The sequence below is a fragment of the Pezoporus flaviventris genome, unplaced genomic scaffold, assembly GCF_033815535.1.
Source record: "Pezoporus flaviventris isolate CSIRO_AGI_PZ_B2104156 unplaced genomic scaffold, CSIRO_AGI_Pfla_v1 ptg000154l, whole genome shotgun sequence".
Taxonomy (NCBI): domain Eukaryota; kingdom Metazoa; phylum Chordata; class Aves; order Psittaciformes; family Psittacidae; genus Pezoporus; species Pezoporus flaviventris.
In genome coordinates this window covers 2,653,934-2,669,452 of record NW_026892702.1, presented here as the reverse complement: position 1 = coordinate 2,669,452, position 15,519 = coordinate 2,653,934, and the positions used below count along the sequence as shown (strand labels likewise).

The 15,519-nt window shown below is 47.2% G+C and overlaps 1 protein-coding gene across 13 annotated transcripts in view; it reads right to left on the bottom strand.

Annotated features, from left to right (window-relative positions):
- The window catches only part of CACNA1B (calcium voltage-gated channel subunit alpha1 B), a 297,888-nt gene that overhangs the window by 19,109 nt on the left and 263,260 nt on the right, over nucleotides 1–15,519 (bottom strand). For all 13 annotated transcript variants that reach the window (XM_061479698.1, XM_061479707.1, XM_061479708.1 and 10 more), the window contains 4 exons: nucleotides 11,910–12,006; nucleotides 3,987–4,095; nucleotides 1,940–2,047; nucleotides 589–701 (listed from right to left, as the gene is read on the bottom strand). In XM_061479698.1, coding sequence (XP_061335682.1) covers nucleotides 589–701; nucleotides 1,940–2,047; nucleotides 3,987–4,095; nucleotides 11,910–12,006 — 427 coding nt within the window. The remainder of the gene's footprint in view (nucleotides 1–588; nucleotides 702–1,939; nucleotides 2,048–3,986; nucleotides 4,096–11,909; nucleotides 12,007–15,519) is intronic.

Below are 15,519 nucleotides of genomic sequence, written 5' to 3'. Positions count from 1 at the left end.
CCTTTTTCATAAGTAACTTAAAATTTTTATAGCCAATGTAAACACAGCTATATTGGACTCTTTGATCCCATCCTCTGGGGCTGGTCTGTCAGAAGGAAAAGAGCAAAAACTATTGTATATGGGATTAATGGGTTTAAACTTAAACAGGGGAAGTTCAGATTAGATAAAAGGCTAGGGTTAGGGTGAGGGTGCTGAGGCGCTGGCACAGGGTGCCCAGAGAAGCTGTGGCTGCCCCATCCCTGGCAGTGTTCAAGGCCAGGCTGGACACAGGGGCTTGGAGCAAGCTGCTCTAGTGGAAGGTGTCCCTGCCCGTGGCAGGGGTTGGAGCTGGAGGAGCTTTAAGGTCTCTTCCAGCCCAAGCCACTCTGGGATTCTGTATATCATCAGCTTTCAGTAACTCCTTGGTGTCCCAAAGAACTCTTTTGGTGTTCCCCAGCCGTGGGCAGGTTGTGGTGCAGGCCACTTCTGAGAATCTGACTCAGACTGCCAGATGTCACTGGACATTTTGTGGAGCACACTTTTCCAGCCATACAAAAGAAGAGGCTTCCCAGGAAGGAGGACCAAGGAGGACATCTTTCAGCTGAGTACCTGGCAGAGGCCTCCAGGTGGCTGGTGGACTTGTTCCCTGCTGTTCTTATTCTGCTTGTAGAAGTCAAATATCATCAGTGCTGCATACACCTTCCCCACGGTCATCTCATCAGCTGTCAGAGGATGGCCAAATGCAGCAGAGACATCCAGGTGAGGAACAGGATCAGAAGAGAAGAATAAGTCAATAAGCATGAGAAATAACAACTAATGGGAGTGATAGAGAAAGAAGAGGCAACATGAGAATAACAAAGCAAAACACACAGAAGCATGGGGGAGACAAAAAAAGAGCAAGAAAGGTTACAACAGACTTCTTCAGATATTTGCCTGTTGCTGCCTTCCATGTCTGAGGAGGATGGCCCCTATCTCCAGCTCTCTGGGGCAAAAGAGACTGTATTAAAAAACAACCAGGAAAACTCTGTGCCATTGTAAGCATTGCAGCCGGAAGAATCACTAGGTTAATACCAGATCCACAGCCAGCTTTTTATCAACAAAGCAGCCTTATTCTTGTTTCTTTGAATTACGATCGACTGGGGCATGATGGGCTAACACAGATTTTGAGAGTATTTCATCTTTCCAGATGTCTTTTTCCACCCTCACAGCTATGGGCTCCCAGCCCTTCCCTGCGCAGCAGTGGAGCATTTACTGTAGAGCGGGGAGTTGAAGCAGCAGATATACAGGCATCAAGAGAGGAGGGGAGGAAAAGACTTAAGCAACCACTACCCACTGATTTGCACCTCCTCAGTTGCCTCGTTCTTAATGAACAATACCTTCATTGCTCTGCACTGTTTCTCACTAATGAGGAATCCAGAGCCCATGTCTGGGCTAATCAAGATAATGGCAAAACTCAGCACATGTGCCCAGGACATCATCAAGTAACACAAAGGCCTTTAGCCTCAAAATACCTCACTTCTGATTCAGTAAATTCTCAGCAAACTTCCATTTTCTTCTCCTGGTTTGCTGGAGCTCAGATGGTAGAAATTGTCCTGCAAGGCACAGGTTGGAGGCCAACAGAGCTATGAAAAAGCTCTGGTAGAGGCCACACATTAAAAAAATCCTAAACCAAATAGTGCCAAGAAGGGAAAAATGCCCTGAGTACTGTAAAATGTACTGTAGCATAATGAAATGCATGCTTAGATGTAGGTCAGCTTCCCTGCTCCTTTTGTGACCATGGCGTGGAGGTGCAGGCTATGAACCCTGTGGAGAGGATACCAAGAAGCAGAAATGCCTTTAGTTTCTTTTCTGCATCCTCTGGCTGATTGTGCGCCTCGATGGGGCCAGGGACAGAGCAGGCAAGGAGGGAGAAACCGACCCTGCATGGGATGGGTTGGGTGCTTGCTGATGGACCACTTACGTTTGTGAGGAGGCACCAGCAAATCCAGAGTCTTCTGGGACAGGTTGGGCCAAACCAGCGAGATCTCCTTCCTCAACTCCGCATCACACTGGTGCTGCTTAACACCGCCTGCAGAACAGGAGAGGAGGGAAAGAGGCACACAAGGAGGAGTGAGAGCCCTTGCCCTGCCAGCACATCCCACTGTACAGCAAGCATGGGAGAGGGCATTTCCTCCATTCCCGTTTCTTGAGGACAGCAAGCCAGTGCCAATGCAGCGGATGCTACAAAGGGAATCAGTGACTTCCTCTGTGATAGAAGTGTGTGAAGGCAGCAGGACCATCATTGCTTCAGCCTGCTGAACCTCTGCAGTTATTTAGAGCTTAAACTTAAGTTCAGACCTACTCTACCTAACTGCTCATATGGGGTGCTGGGTACTGTCACCAGAAAGCAGCAGCACCTCCCAAGGGTGATGTAAATGACCTGGTCTGAGATGCTGGACTATGAGCAATGCCATGGTTATGGCATTATTTATGATTATAAACACTCTTCACACTATCTCTTCCTAAAGATTTTTTGGCCATGAGGCATAAGCACCCTGTTCTGTATTAGCAGCATCAAACAGCAGCCACATCACAAGGTAAAACAGAAAGAGCAGAACACGGTGGCATTATTCAAATGGCCAAAGTGAGCTCTTAATACACAGGTGGAAAGTGATTAAAATACATGTAAGCCAAGAAGCCAGCTCCCAGATGACTGCATGGCACAGCAGGCAATTAAGTGCTTCATCTGAATGACAGAGATTAGTTTTCTAAGAGAAAGGTAATGGGAGGAGGTTCTGGGTTCCCTGCTATACAGTGGTTTGTACTCCCACACCGAAACTCATTAGGGAGGGTTTATTAAGGGCCTGTTAATCCCACTAAAGACTCAATTAATTGTAACACATGGAAACTATTCAAACGAAGCATATAACAACAAACCAGGTCAAACCCTCCCAACTCACAGCAGATAGAAACCTGCGACAGAATCCAGCGCTATCAGCTGAGCTCTCTTTGGTTCCCTTCCCGTGTGCACCCAAAGAAAGGAGTGGGGAAGCCTTTTTGAGTTGAAAAAGGCTGTTTCAACTGCCATTGCTGACAGGTAACGAGAAGCCTAACGAAGACACACTCACAGCATCCTTGTCTAGATGAAATATAACTGAAATAAGGTGCTGGCCCTTAAAATCCCAGGCAGTCTAAGTGCATCCTTAGGAATGAGGTGTCTGATACTTGGTGTCACTCCCTAGGGGAGTCCCAGTGACCTCAAAATACTGTCTTCTTCCAGCAGTGCCTGCCCAAAGCATCAAAGACAAAGTTTAAGCAACAAATGGGGAGGTAACTAACACAGAGAGGTTGAATGGCTGACCTAAAACTGCTTAGGAAAAGCACAACATCCTAACCCTGCCCTGCCTTTTGCTTGTAAGAGCATTGTTACCTCCTGTTAGCGTTCACATTAGGTATAGGAGTGCTCCGGCCAGTCATGCCTCACTTCTGACCCCAGCCAGCCTGATTAAACAGTGTAACGACCCAGAGAAGAGGCCAATGTCTTTTATTACATTGCAATGTTTAATTGGGAAGTCAAGTAAATGCCTGATTAAACACTTAAATAATTAAATCTTATCACAAGGCAGAAAGTGCAGGGCATTTGGAGTCACTGCTTCACTGCCAGCAACTGGTGAGGAAGGGCTGGTTTTCCCTCATGCTGGAATAGTGAAGAAAAGAGGTGTGGAAAGTTTCATTTCTCTTATACAGCAGCAAGCACACGCACAGGGCTTCTCCTCCGAGAGCCCTCAATGGGGATGGCCAAAGTTCTCCACGTCTCCTCCACAGGGATGCTGTAAGCAGCCAGCCCAAAGGCAGAGCAATGCTCCAGACCCTTCTGTTGCCTGTCCATGAGGCTCCCTTGTCCTCAGGGGCTGGCAGATGGCAGCCAGGCAATAGGAAGACAGGATTTCCACCCAGGGCAGACACCAAGCCAACAGGCACTTGGGGTTTGAGCCCACACAGGCTGTAGGGCATCACCTCCCTCTCACCTGAGGCGAGCTTGATTTCCAGGGCAGTGCGGATCAGGGCCATCAGTGTGGACGTGAAGTGGACGGTCAAATCTTCAGGTGAGATCGGCATGTTCATCCGCACCAGGCGCTGCAGAGAGAGACGTGTTGGCTGTGAGCCTGGGCCAGGATTCCCCCCCCTCCACCCCTTCCCTCCCATACTGCGAGACCATAGAAATAGCCAGACTACAAATGTGTGTTAACCTTTTGTGCACCGAGTTAAATGCATCTTCTCTGTACAGATGCCAGCTCTCCTCTGAGCTGTAACGGTGGCTTTAGTGGTTAAACGGTTATTTGCCAGCATTTGTACTGCAATCCTACAAATAGAGTTCTTCCAGAAGAAGCCTGCTTGATCCCATCCAGTTTCACAGCCTGATACCCTGCTCCTAGCAGTTTCCAATTATGTCTGCAGCCTTCAGACATGTGGCTGGTACCCATCTCCCCTGCCAAAGCAGCCTGCTCAGGAGGTATAACCCATGAAGCCACCTCCACCATCCTTCCCGACGCCAGTGAGCTTCACCCGTATTTTGGTTCTACAACAGCAGCAACAGGAACAAAGAGGACTTGGAATCCTTGAATAAAGCAAGATGGTGGATGACTTGTGTCTGCCACTCACGGATGCAGCTCCATCCAGAAAGTGAGGTGAGCGGGATGTGATAAAGGCACTTTCAGTGACTGACAACAGGAGGCATGGGAGTGCCTCTAACAGGATCTGTGCAGTCTCTGGAGCAGCCCTGTGATGATGCATTTCGAAGAACACTTGAAAACAAGGCTGGTGAGCCCTGCGGTGTGGCAAAGGTGTGCAACATCCTTTTTATTGGAGACACTTGGGTTCTGTCTCTTACCTCCTTTCACTGTGGCATTGTATGAGCTCTGGAGGTCTCCTCCTTTCCCTCTAGTCAATGAGCTACACAGCTCCATCCAGAGCTTACCCATTAGGGAGCAGCATGGATTAGCACGAGCAGGACTACAATTTCCCCCAACTATGTTCATTCAGTCTGAGCATGGAATAGTCCCTCAGGATAAGTGTCTTCCAAGATCTCCAGAACTGAGAACAATTCCTTCTTCATCACGAGCCAGGACCACCTCTGACAGGGCAAATTCCTCACCCTGGTAAGCAATGGAGTACCTGAGATCACTCTGGGAAGCTGTGGCTTCCTTACACCATTGGCAGCAGAGCATGTAGATGCAGATGGGGAGGAACACTCTCCAAGCCTTCCTGATAACCTTAGCAACACATTTAAAGGACTGATTTCTTCTCCTCCAGCAACCTCATGTTTTCTCATTCTCTCAGCTTTCACAAGCTCCTTAGAAGCTTCCATGGCCAGAGCCACATCAGACAAGCCCCTGTGCTTCCGCTCTCCAAGGGTATGTGCAACCTGAGGAATCACTGAGTGTTAATCTGCCTGAGCAGAGCCTCGTAGCAGCCTGTAAACCCAACTGTTAGCTTAGCCCGGGCCCCTTGCTCGGGAGGGAATTTCATCCACATCTGAAAGCTGCTGCTTTAGGCTGTTATTTTGATGCCTATCGCTTCACAGAAACCTCCTCTTTGTTTAACAACAGCCCAACATGATGCTAAAGAAATTCAAGCACCTTCAGCAGCGGGCTACAGACTTACTGAGGCAGAGAGTGCACAGGCAAGGCCAGATCCCCCTTTGGCTCCATGCACTGTTATACTGTGCAGTGTCAGTGGTTGCAAATATCATTTAGAGGGGCAGCTTTGCTGGTTTAACCCTCCCTTCAGATGGAAATGCAGCAGCTCAGGGGTGCCTTGTGCAACTCCTCTCACCCTCCTTACTGGCTGGGGAAGCTGGGTGGTAGGAGCACTGCTGCTGATGGGCAAGTTTGGGCTGGTGAAGAGAAACACGGTGTAGCTGAGAGCAAAGATGCGCCTGGAGCAATAGGTGAGGTGAGAGGGAGGTTGCTCACTGTTAGCCCCAATTCTTATGCCTGTGCTCTACCCAAAACCAAGCCAAGACTGGTGAAGGAAGACTTGGTCTATCAATGGGTTATAGGGGACAGACTGAGGGCACAAGTCTGCTTCTGAAGTGAGCTGACATTCAAGGAGCCGAGACTGCCTTAGTTATCTTATCACATACCTTCAGATCTCATTGCATGCTGCAGGGACAAGAGGCTCTTGTAACAAACTCCCTCCTAAAGTCTGAGACAAGCCATTGTAATCTCAAAGGTCCTTCTTAAAGCTTGCCCAGAGTTTATCTTCCATGTCTGACAAGCCTCAGATAGGGAAATCTAAGCCAAGACTCTCCTCCCTTTACAATTCAATGACAGTATCAAATGCTGGCAACGAAACGACAAATTTTTTCTGTTCACTTGTGTTAAATGAAACAGGATTTTCATGCAGACCCTGTCCTCAGCACACAAAATGTTACCAAAAAATTATATCATAAACAAGAGTCCCCAGGTACCACTTACAGTGTCCCACTGAATCCTACTACAGTGGGAGAGTTAAGGGACGGAGAGAGAAAGAAGATGCATGGAGATGAAGAACAAGCAGATGAAAAATAATTCCCCACAGGAGAGCTCTATCCTCACAAAAAACTAGAGCCAAAAAACCATTTTGGGACGGAGACATCCCAGATCCTCCCAACTGACTTTCCAGACTGAATTCCCAAAGCACATGGATGCGGAACACAGGCCACATCAAAGCTATATGCATCAACCCAGTATGCAAACTGGTCAAACAGGTCAACTCAGACACCTTTAGGTCATTGAAATTTCCAGTCATAGAATCATAGAATGGTTTGTATTTGAAGGGACCTTAAACCTCATCCAGTTCTAATCCCTGCCACAGGCAGGGACACCTTCCACTAGAGCAGGTTCCTCCAAGCCCCATCCAACCTGGCCTTGAGCACTGCCAGGGATGGGTCTTACCAGTTCCTCCTGCTTTGGAATAAGAAGCAAAAATCTGATTAAAACCCAAAATCTGATTTGGACAATTTTCCATCTTTTTAGACCCCAGAAGGAAAACATATGAGCCTGCTGATACATACAGATGTACCATACAGATGGCAGGGGACCTGATGCTTCCCTGCACTAGTAAAAGGCTTGCCTCACTTGGGGTGCCCTGGGAATTGCCAGCCACAAACAAGAGGTGTTCAGGTGAATTAATGGTTGGGGAACAGGAAAAGAAAAAGGTAAAAATCCCTCTCAGGTGCCCAGACCTGGCAGGGAAGTGCTTCTAGATCAGGTTAGGCTTGGTTTCACTGTGAAACTGGAACACCAACGTGAAGCAGCCCTGCTCATTGCAGGGTTTGGACTAGATGACCTTTGTAGGTCCATTCCAACCCAAACTGTTCTATGATCTCACTGCACCCGACACTGCTCCTTTTCCTCCCTTCATGTCCAATTTCCTCCAAGAGCATTGGAGGGAAGGCAGCGGGCAGCAGATGGAGTCCCGGCTCCTGTTTCCCAGCTGTGCTTGGGGAACTCTCCTCCTGCCCTTGATTTTAATGAGGTGGTTTCAGGCATTCCCCTCCCTCCTGAGCCAGCCATGGCGAGGAGAGCTTGTTACTGCTGCTGCAGGAGGAGGCCCCAGAGGCAGGAGCTGCAGTATTGTCTCCAGAGTCTCCTCATTAACTCAGTGCACAAAATGAAGTAGTAACCGACTACAGATGGGTTGAGGGACGCAATGTGATTTAACTCCTGTTACTAGTGTGGTCAGGAGGGGTGCAGACACCCCTCAGCTTCTTATAGTGATATAATTGCAAATAGGGACATCCCAAATGAGAAACCAAAGCTTTGTGTCAAGCAGGATTGACAGAATTGATCTCCTTTCAGCATTTGGTTTCTGCTTAGAAACATCTTAATGTCCGAATAGGCAAAGAATGTGATAGAGAAATGAGGGGGAAATTCATCCTGGTGTGAAATGCCAGGATAAAAGGTTCCCTGTGGGATCCCAGCCTGACCCAGAAAGTGAGCAGTGAGCTATCTGCACTGTAGATTTTATTCGGTGGCACATTTGTCTAATGTGAGCAGGAACAGGAGCATTCTGAATGTTGGGAAACCTAGCTGGCACCCCAACGGATTTGAATTAGTAAGAGAACTGCAGCCTCTGGGACAAGAACTGCTCTGGGAATAACCCCCAAATGTGAATAAATTTGGGACAATGGAGCACTGCTTGTGGGAAACGAGGCTGAGTTTGATGAATAAATTATTTGTTATGAATAATTCACCCTGACCTAGTTGTAACTGTTCTGCTCTCCTTTAACTCTTCTGCTGGCTTCAAGGAGGCTGGCCATGGCCTTCCTCTCTCCCACAGCCAACAGAGGAGCCAGGTCTGTGCCCCAAAGTATGGGCTCTGTCTCTGGCACACAGCTGGACCATGGAGTGGTCATCCTACCTTCAGTAGGTGCAGCCTTGCTCCTTGTCCAGCAAAAGAGTTGTATGATGCTAACTCTGTGCAGAAGAGGTAGCAAGGTAGCAAATGGGCCTTTCAAACTCCTGTTTACCTTTCAGGGATGTAATCCAGATCCCAAAAGCCATGTGGCAAGGTGAGGTACAGTCACGGATGGGGAGCTGCAAGATCACCCCCATCACATATCCAGGAGCCTTGGCCATGTCAGGAGGTGTTTAAAGGAGAGCCAGAGCCCTCCTAATCCCTGCAACAAATCACTTTTGAAACAGGGTGTGCAAAGCTGTGCTTGACAGCTCCAAAACCACCACAAAATGAAGTCAAGATCCCCCTCCCGTTGCCATCATCACCCTGCAGACTCCTTGCAGGCTTTTGTCCACAGCTACTTGGACAGAGGTGGAGATACGCTGTCTGGCAATGCTGTCTTCTGTCCCCAGAGAGGGAGGTAAAAAGATGACTCTTAAGAGCAGTGGGGAAAGGCTTGGGTTATTGCATTTCCTAGCGCCACTCTTCCTAAGAATCATGCTTAGGCTCCCAGAAAACCATCCTTTAACCTCACTCATGCTGATAATCTGCAAGGTATCTTGATGGCACAGTAATTCCCAGAGAGATTTAGCAGCATCATGGGCATTTCCTTGTCCCATTTTTCTTTAAAGATGCACACAAAGTATGCAAAGGGTGGACTGAGTCCAGGTAATGGCAAAGGCTGGCTGCCACTTGGCCTTTACAGCTACTGATGAGTAGCAGATAAAGCCCAGGACATTTCGCTATGGACAAGATGAGTCTAAGAGACCTCAATATCTCAATACATGACTGTAAATGCAGCAAACCTGCCCCCATATAATCATAGAACCATAGAATGGTTTGTGTTGGAAGGGACCATAAAGTTCCTCCAGTTCCAAGCCCCTGCCACAAGCAGGGACACCTTCTACTAGAGCAGCTTGCTCCAAGCCCTGTCCAGCCTGTCCAACATCACCACTTTCATCTAAAAAAGAAGAAGTGATCAAACCTGAAGACCAAAGTGGTTTTCTTCCTCTTTTCAACACAGAGGGTAGAAGAGATTTTCAAGTTCAGTTCCTTCCCCCTTTACCCCCTCCACCCTGCGCAGGATAGAGCTCTCCTGGTGCCCAAGCATCATGGCCAGAGAACCCAACGCATGCACCTCCTGGCAAGCAGCAAGCCACACGCACAAAACTGCAGAGGCTGGTCACACTGACCGAGGAGAACAGTTGAGAAAGAGGAACCAGAAAACACCAGAAAGGAAGGACAGCAGCCAAGGAGGCCACAAGAGGGGAAAATCCAAACGAAATCACAGTGGGCACATACTGAGAAGGCAACATAGACAAAGACACAGGGCAAAACCTCTTCAGAGAGGACTGGGAATATGGAAAGGAAAGGGGTGGATATGTGGGGCAAAAGAGCTTTTGCCAGACAGAACAGTAAAAAAGTCATTTGGCTCAAAGGGAGAGAGCAAAAGTAACGCAGAGACAAAGTCCTGGCTGCTGTTGGCACTGACTGAGCTACGGTGCAGGACGAGGGGGTCTTTGTCACAGTCATGTCAATACATGACTGTATTGACAGGCTCAAGCTGGCTCTGTGTGGGCTGCACTTCCTCCCCAGGTCTCCCATCATTGTGGTTCATACACAGACACCTTTCACAGGGTTCATAAGCAGATGGGTAAAAATTAAGGATGTGTTAGAAAAGTAAAAGAAGCAGGAGTCTGTGTCTAGGTACCTAAATTCTGTGGATTTTTCCTGCAAAGACAGACAAATAAAACAAGGTACCAACTAACTCAGAGGGAAAAGACACATTCTCAGTGCCCTTGCCCAGAGACAGTCTGCAGCAAGAGCTGAGCACAGTCACATAAAGGCAGAGAAACACCACGCTATGAAAACCAGCAAAAGGCTTGTAAAAAACGTCTATTTTAACACATGATCTTTTTATCCTCTTTTATTTTCTTTGTTTCTAACTATACAAGATCAGGGAAAAGAAGAGGAAGAGCTTTATGCTTCTGGTACTCATGTGGGACCATGGAGCAGATCTGGTTGCTGCAAACACCTGCTGCAGGTCACAGCTCCATTTGAAGTCAATAGGAACCCATGGGTGCTAAAAGGAGACATTGATTACTTGAAAAATCATTGGGTTTCTGTGTATAATTGGTAGGGCTGTACAGATGTTTAGCTGTCCACTCTTCTGTCTGAAATAGCTGAGACCTGGGAGCTGACTTTTTGATGTACCTGGGTTTCTCAAGCATAACTACAGCATGGTGGGTATGAACTGCTTGTAATAGAGATGTGCTTTTAAAGCACCTTCCAAAGTGGCCAGAAACAAATCAAAAGGAATACAGAAAAGACATCTAACAGGCTTGCTTTAAGGTTATCTTTAATTTTCCTTTTTAAATCCTAACACACTAAGGAAGGATCTTGTAGGAAGCTGTATCTGAACCTCTTCTTGCTGCTAACTGCCCTACATAAAGGGAGGCCCACTTCTGGGTTCAGCTTGAGTTTCTTACAAAATCTTGCTTTCATATGGCCTCAGTGAGAACCCAAGCACTACTGAAGGGGCTGTTGTGATCTGCATCCATCGCACCCAGCAGGATGGGATGCAGTAACTGGGCTTGCCGGTGGCTGAAATGCCATCAACAGCAACAAACTCCTGTTGAGTTTGATGGATGCTTAGTTGTACCAATGCTATACCAGTGCTTGTGGCAAACCTCTCCCTCTAACATTATGGAGCTCCATGTGAAGAGCTTCCAAAGAAATAGACCCTACAAAGGCAGATTTCCAAGCACCATGATCAGCATGGCTTTAACTGGCAGGGTCTGGTTCCACTCCATGATCTTGGCCCTGTGTTTCCACTGCATTCATGCAGGCAGTGTCTGGAAGGCAGCAGCTTGCAGCCTTTTGGTTAGAATGCATTTCTTGTGATTCAATTAAAAAGTTTTCCACAGTAAACAATAAGTTTGAGTGATTTCTTCATCTTCCTGGCTTCAGTGGGTTCTGTTAAAATCATTTCTTTCACAAAGGGTAATTCAGGAGCCCTTCTGGTGTTGCCTCCGTTTAATGGCTTGCTAACTCCTACAGCACTGCCTACTCTGATTACTCCAATCTAATTAAGAAGGGGGGGAAACAGCATACTACTGAAGGGCTAGTGAGAACTGAGAATCAAAGCTTTAGGAAGATAAATGGCGATCATATTGTGGGGTAAATTGGTCATTAGCACCCTCCCTCCCCAAATTAGCCTAAATGGAAGCAGAGTGAGAGAGGAAAGAGAGAAACACTGATAGAGAGAGCGGAGACATACTTATAAAGACAGTGATGTGCCATAAATTTAAAGACAAAAAAGAAACAAAGTTACTAAAGAATAAAAAGAATTAAAAGCAGACCATCCAAAATCCAGTCTGCTCGGAAAGCAGAGGAAGCACCAGCAAAGTCCAGGAGAACAACACTAACGCCACAGAAACCCGGCACCCACTTCAGCCATGGCACAAAAAGCTGGTGGTTTGGCAAGAGTTTCTTGGGGGTTGGTCTACCTTATAGGCAACACGAGCTGGGCATTTCTTTCCAAGGCCTAGAGGTGGGGACATGTGTCTCAGCATCTCATACATGTCTGTGTAACTGATGCGCCCGCTTGGAGTCAAAAGGAGGGAGGCAAAAGCAAGAGGACACAGAAATCAAACCAGACCGGGTGGAGGGGTGGGAAAAAAGAGGGAAGGGGATGGGGAAAAAAGGCAACGCAACCAAGCAAATGAAAAAGAGGAGAGAGAAGGGAAAGCAGACAAGAAAACAGAGATCTGGTTAATCAGACTTCTCAGGAAAACAAAACCAAAGAGGTGGGTAAATATGAAGGCTTCTCTGCTTCCGTTGCTGTGTTTCAATGCCCAACGTCTCCTCCTCGCTGCAGGGATGTCCCATGGCCAGAGCTGCGCCTCGGCAATTGGGTCCCTGTGGGGAATGACTGATGTCTCTGCTTGGGGTGGAGAGGGTGTAGGGAGGGCTTGGGTTAGCTGGCTCTTTGCAGGGGTGGAGGATGCTTCCCCTTCTGTATTCACCATGCCAGGGAGAGCTGGTAGGCAGAGTTATGGGACAGGGAGAGGTAGGGCTCGGAGAACTCATTCAGCTTTCCTTCAGTGAATAAAGAGTTTGGTTTTCAGGTTACCTTGTAGGCTATGAGAGAAGCAAAAAGCCAATCCTGGTGTGTCTGCTCAGGGGACAGACCGGGGCTGCTCTGGCTCCAAGCCAAACGTGCAGCTCTGTACAACCTCCAGCCTGAATTTGACAGAACTAGAGCCCAGCACTTGTTTTTCAGGAAGGTGGTGGAAAGGGGGCCTGTTTCTCCTTTATGTACGATGGGGTCCCTCTTCCATCGACCCAACATCAAATGGTTGCTTCTGGCACCATGAGCAGCTGGCTGTCCTGCATTAAAGAGAGCTGGGAATTGCAGGGACCTGGGCAAAGGCCCTTAGACGAGCCCATTACTGATGGCATCTACCTTCAGCTCGTGTTGGTGGCAAATAACATCCTGCACTGAAAAGCAGGGGACACAGAAACCACAAGGAATTCTCCTGCTCTGCTTTTTTCTGGCTACTGAAACTGGGAGCATGACTATGACAATCCCATTTAGGTTTCCCAGGGAGCTGCCAGCTTATTACATTGTGCAAATCCGTGCTGCCTGTCATCTGAGGAGACTTAAGTATATTGTAACATGTTATTAATGTTTAACGTCTATAAAAGCAGGACAGTACTGTTGCTATACTAGGAAAGAAACCAGGACCGAAGCACCCATCTGAAACCCCTTATCTCAAGCAGGACAGCTACAGAAGCAGGCACCAGCACACTGCCCTGACACGGGTCTCAATCCCTATGTTAAAGCATTGATGCAGGAGGAGGTGGAAGAGAGAACTTACCAAGCCAAAAATGTCTATTCCTGTCCTTGGTAACTAATGCAGTTAAAATACCACTCAGGTTTTATAGCCCAGAGCTAATTTAAAGGCTGCTGAGAGACACAGATTGCAATAAGAGCCAATGGCTTGCCCCTGATGCCTCTCTTCTGCCTCTGTTCAATGGCAGGAGGTAGAGGGTCTCATGCCTTTTCTGCAGTGCTTAATAACTCTAAATCCCCAAATCAGGTGTGGAGACCACTTGGGCTGGAGTGAAAGAGAAAAGCAAGCTCCATGCTGGTTCCTTCCATTTGTCTCTCCTTTTCTTCTGTTCTCTATGTAATGACTGTAAGAAAATCCCTGCCTTTAACTGGGACCCCACTTAGTCCAGTGCCATCCTGTGCTGTTTTCTTGCAAGATCTGTCCTTAGTTCCCACCTCAGCTCCCAAGGACACTGTACTTCTCCTGTGCTATAAGCAAGGAGGTTTCACTGGATCTCGGAGATGTACTTTTCCCTCCAAGGCAGTGTCTGGCTGTTGCACTGGTAAAAGCTCATCCCTTCATCTCTCCACAGCCTAGGTAACCATCCCACCCTGCTGCCCTGTTAGCCAGTGCCCAGATCAAACATCTTTTTGGCTCAGGAAAGGGAGGGGCTCAAATGCTGATCATCCAACTGGAATGACAACACTTTGAAGCCCAAACACAACGGACAGCTCTCTGTAAAGCTTGGGGGGACATTTCTCTCCAGTGTGTATATATATAGAGAGAAAGTGCTTGGGTGCTGTGCTGCTTTTCCCCAACACTTCCCACCTAGACCTGGCAGGATGGAAGCTGGAGGGTTCACTGTCTCATAAAGCTGCCTGTCTCCAGCCAGCTGGGGTGTGGGAGTAGATGGGAAAGAGATGCATCAAGGAACAAGGAGGCAATCAGTCAATCATTCCTTCTTTCAGGCAAGGGGTTAGTTATGTTGCAGTTTCTTTTCTGTACTGGTTGCATTTGCACTTGGAGGGGAGGTTGTGGGGTGTAAAAAGAAACAAAAAGAGAACTGAAAATGCTGGAGGGAGTCTCTGAAGTTCCAAACCTTGTAGGCCACCCTATGAGGGCACTTCTTTCCTAAGCCCAGGGGTGGAGCAATAACACGTAACAAATTGTACATATCCTTATAATGAATCCGGCAACTGGAAAGAAAACATCAGATGTTATGACAGCAAAAATCAGTATTTCCCCAGGCAAACAGGAGAAGTTGGAAGAGCAAAACACACTGAAAAGCAAGGTTAGTCTGAGAGCGACTGGGCTTGCAATGAAGGAGGCACTTTAACACACACAGAGAAAGGAAGAACTTCCAACTGCTCAACAACATCTATACCCTGGTGTTTTCTTTGTTGAAAACTTCAAGTGATGTTCAAGTCTTTCCAACCACTGCATCTGGTTACCTTTATCACTAATGTGCCCAACAAAACCAGAGCCTGCAGCACACAAACAGCCTGTTTAATGGGTTATTACTGGGATTCCAATTAGCTGGCTCAGAAGAGCTTGGGAACCATCACCTTCCACTGTTACCACCCACATAACTCCAGCAGGGTTGTGCTCTGCTTTATGGGTAATAAGCTGAGTCCAGAAACTGCCATCATGAGACCTGGCTTGGCCATTGGCACTGGGAAAACCTTTGTTACCAGCAGGTGAAATCAGATACCTCGAGGTAGCTTTATTCTCAGTCTCATTAATTCCCAACAATATTTTAAGCTAATTTAACAGCAGGATTAGATTTCTTAATCTATTGTGAGCAACCAACTCATGTACAAAATGAACTGCGCTGAACTTCAAGATGACCTCTCCTGAAAAACGAGATGATTTTGGCTCACTATGTTTATTTTGGTACATTATAGAAAGAAGGCTGGAATATTTTGGACTGCCTCCTTCAATATTATTGCTTTTTTGGAAGTGAAAAATTAAGGTCTATTCAAAACCTTCACAATCCACTCAAAACTATTAATTCGGAAAGAGATCAAATGGAACTGTGCAAGTTGTTGGCTGCAGGCCTAATTGTGGTTATAAAAAGTACATTGGTTTAAATGAGTCAAGAAGTTTACTGAAATTATAGAATGGCTTTGTAAATTCAATGCGAAGAAAATATGTATGAGCAGTTCCTCTAAGGGAGAGTCCATGGAGAGCCTTCAAACCAGCAGAGGTATTGTATCAGAAGGTTATGGCAGCAAATCGTGTCAAATTATGACAAACAGGGATTCTTTCCCAGGTTAAATCC